Here is a 3,823-nt window from a genome sequence, read left to right as displayed (position 1 = left end):
AGGTATGTAACGATAGTTTCACTTCTACAGTGTGGCCCAGGCGCACTTACTTTTCTTGTTCTTTTTATATACACATACGCAAATTGAGATCGGAATACTACCCGCAATTGGAGAATGAAAATTAGCTTTCTGGCTTAATGTTCTTTATCGATGTGATGGAAAATTTGCAAAACTTGAATTTGAGCCAATTTACACGATGACTTTTCACCCTGGGTGGAAAGTCATGCGTGTCGAGCTTGTTGTCAAGAAGTGTAGCGAAGTCAGCGGGGTAGGCAAGCACGCACGGTGAGCGAAATCGAGGGGTTTTTTGACGTTTCGCTTTTATCGAGTTTACTTTTTCGTATTTTTGCTTTGAGTTCGCGATTCGCCCCGACGAAAGAGTTGACCAAAGAAAATTTGACGTTTAAATGTCAAAAATACGCAAGAAACGCCGTAAAGAAAAAGTCATCGTGTAAATGCACGAGGATTTTCGAAGACTTTTTTAAAAGGGAACGTGCCAAAAACACAGGGTGAAATGTCGTCGTGTAAATTGGCTCTTTGTCTCTACAAGGAGGGAATAAAAAGCTTATCTTGTATTTTTATTTATGATCTCAAACAAAGAATAATATGTCATTTTCCATGGCTAGAAAAAATATTGCACATGATTTAAAAGCACATTTTGAAAAAAGCTTTGCCGATTTGAAGCTATTTAAATGTACATACGTTTGCATGCTTTTATTTGCATATTTTTATTTACATAATTGAGGATGAATTTACAATACTTCTTTTTAAGAAAATGGAAGAAGAGTTGGAGTTTTTGGAATTAAAAGAAGATAAGGCACTGGAAATGCAACATAAAGCTTTGCTATTGCTTGAATTCCGGCAACAAGTACCAGATTTAAAATATCCGCTGTTGAAAACAGCTGCGATCCGTATATTTTCAATTTTTGGTCCAACATATAACTGTTAGTCTTTGTACTCTACAATGAAATTCGCAAAGTCAAAATACCGTTCACAATTAGTTGCATTCGCGTACCTGATAATTATTGAAAGTTATAAAAACTATGAGCTTTTTGTGTTCACGTACGCAAAAAACTTGCAAAGTATTTGTTTTCTTACGTTTTCAATTTTATGCTTTTGAATGTGAACAAAATTTGTATCAGCTGTTCGTCGTTTCTGCAAATTTTCTGTTCGCCTTCTATTTTGGATATTTTTCTTTTGCGAGAGAACAGATGACATTTCGCCGGAATTTTGCTGTTGGACATATTTCACTGGAGATTTAAACGAAACATATTTACTAACCAACATTCAACAGAACTGTTACGAACGGCTTTAACTGACGTAAACCAGATTTTGAAAATTTGGCCAAAGTGATCTTTTAAAATATCTTTAATATCTATAAATAATACTAATAAATCTGTTTTTTTTTCATTTCTAATAATAATTTTATTTAAAAAATGAAATTTTTGTTTTTGATGTGTTGTTTTTTAAAGGCAAAAATGAAGACCAAGGTAAATTCAAACACTTTACTTACATATATAAGGGCAAAGGTGGAAGGGAAATATGTACATGAAGAAAATGATAAACATAAAAGTAAAACCAAAGATTAGGATGAGGATACCGATAAAAGTAAAGATGAAGATAGTGGAAGAAAGATTAAAATAAAGGTTAGTAAAGAGGAAAGGATATAGAGAGAGACACAGATACTCAATCTGGGAACTATTTTGGGATTTTAGAGATTTTCGGGATTCTCGAAACTTATCAATAAAATAATCAATAATTTTATCGGTTTTGTTATCGAAATTTTTATCGTTATTGTTATCAATTATGCTATCGATGTTTTCGGAAACAAGGGCTGGAGCAGTACTACTGGAGCTAGAGAAGGGGCAATCGGCGAATTTAAGCTTCTGCGAGGTATTAAAGTGCACCCTACGAGAGACCGCTACTGTAGCAGACCTTAAACCAAGGGCCACAGTCGAAATAAGAGACCTCGATTCCTTAACGACAAAAAAGGAAGTCGAAGACTCAGTAAGGGGTATGCTGCAAGGATACGACAAAGCTATGAAGATCAATATCTCCGCTCCCAACAGTAGAGAACAGGTGAGGGCCTTCGTCACGCTCAATGAAGAAAAAGCTGATATAATAATAAAGCAAGCAAGGATCAAAATCGGCTGTATTAACTGTAGAGTGCGACTCAAAGAAAACTGCAAGAGGTGCTTTCGATGTTTTGGCCCTGGCCATCTAATCGGGGGCTGCAAAGGCCCAGACAGAAGAGGGCAAGGCCTCTGTATAAAATGCGGTCAACCAGGTCATAAGCTAAAAGAGTGTAATAAGCCACCAAAATGCTGCTTGTGCTCGGAAGCCAAATACACTGAGCTGGATCACATCCCAAGCTCCATAAGATGCTCAGTATATAGAAACTGGCCCAAGAAATGAATGTCCTGCAAGCCAACATGCACAGAAGTAAAACGGCTGACGCGCTACTGACACAGATGATCACTGAGCGGCATTATGACCTTGTAATCATAAGCGAACAGTATAAGAAAAAAGAAAACGGGATCTGGATAGAAGACAGCAGTGGCACCGCTGCTATATGGGCTCCCCCCGGAAGCAGCATACACATCTCTGAAAAAGGACATGGAAGCGGCTTCGCCTGGGCCAGATACAACCATATAAATATAATAAGCTGCTACCTGACACCAAACGATAGCATACAAGACTTCCAAGATAAACTCGACGATATCGAAGATACGGCCATGAACTTGGAAGGACCCTTTCTGATGGCAGGAGACCTAAACTCAAGAGCCACGGAGTGGTGGATGCCAATCACGGACTCCAGAGGCAAACGCGTGCTAGAAATGTCAGCCCGACTCGGATTTATAGTGCTAAATACTGGCGCAGCAACAACCTTCCGAAGACCAGGATGCGAGGAAACCACGCCAGACATCACACTAGCATCAGAAGGCATAGCAGGCACCATAAAGGAATGGAAAGTATTGGAAGATTACACTGGTAGCGATCACCAATACATCTCTTTTATAATAGACTCCAAAAACGATGGTTTACGAAAGAAAATGCAATGTAGCACTCGCAAATGGAATGTCTCGAAATTAAATAGTGAAGCACTACTATCTGAAATAAATGCGCATGGCTCAGAAGAATCCTCTCACAATAACGCAATGCAAATAGTAGAGACTACAATGAAAATGATCTCCAGAGCCTGTACCAAAGCGATGCCGACAATTGAAAGCAATCGACACAAAACACCTGCATATTGGTGGACGGAAAACATAGCCCAACTAAGACGAACGTGCCTCCACCTGAGGCGTACTTACACCAGGGCCAGGCGTAGAAGCGCTGCAATCGAAGAGGCACAACTATACCAAGCTGCTAGAAAAGAACTCAAACGAGCAATCGAGGCCAGCAAGAACAGAAAGTGGAAAGAACTGCGTGAGGATATAAACAGAAATCCCTGGGGTCTCGGATACAAGGTTGTAATGAAAACCTTGGGGCCATGGCAAAACCACCAGAGCTTAGCGCTCAAAAAATGGACTACATAGTAAGCGAACTCTTTCCCACGCATGAGGCATTAACCAAAGAAATGGAGCCTATCATCGCTCCTCAAGAAATACCACCATTTACCGCAGAAGAGCTCAAGTCTAATAGAGTAAAGGCCAAGAAAGAACCAGGCCCAGACGGCATTCCAGCAGAAGTTCTAAAAATAATCGCCACAGAACGCCCTCAAGTGCTTCTAAATATGTACAATGCCTGCCTCAAGAACGGAATATTCCCAGAAATTTGGAAAAGGCAGCAGCTCGTCCTAATCACCAAAGGAAAGGGAAAC

The 3,823-nt window shown here is 39.7% G+C and overlaps 1 protein-coding gene across 1 annotated transcript; it reads left to right on the top strand.

Annotated features, from left to right (window-relative positions):
• The first annotated feature begins 2,411 nt into the window (after positions 1-2,411).
• Positions 2,412-3,539, top strand: LOC118749411. Its single transcript, XM_036484214.1, has one exon. The coding sequence runs from the start codon at positions 2,412-2,414 to the stop codon at positions 3,537-3,539; it is 1,128 nt and encodes a 375-aa protein (XP_036340107.1).
• The last annotated feature ends 284 nt before the right edge of the window (positions 3,540-3,823 follow it).

This window comes from Rhagoletis pomonella, unplaced genomic scaffold, assembly GCF_013731165.1.
Source record: "Rhagoletis pomonella isolate Grant_MI unplaced genomic scaffold, Rhpom_1.0 Rhpom_scaffold_00016, whole genome shotgun sequence".
Lineage (NCBI taxonomy): Eukaryota > Metazoa > Arthropoda > Insecta > Diptera > Tephritidae > Rhagoletis > Rhagoletis pomonella.
This window is presented reverse-complemented; position numbering and strand designations above follow the sequence as displayed.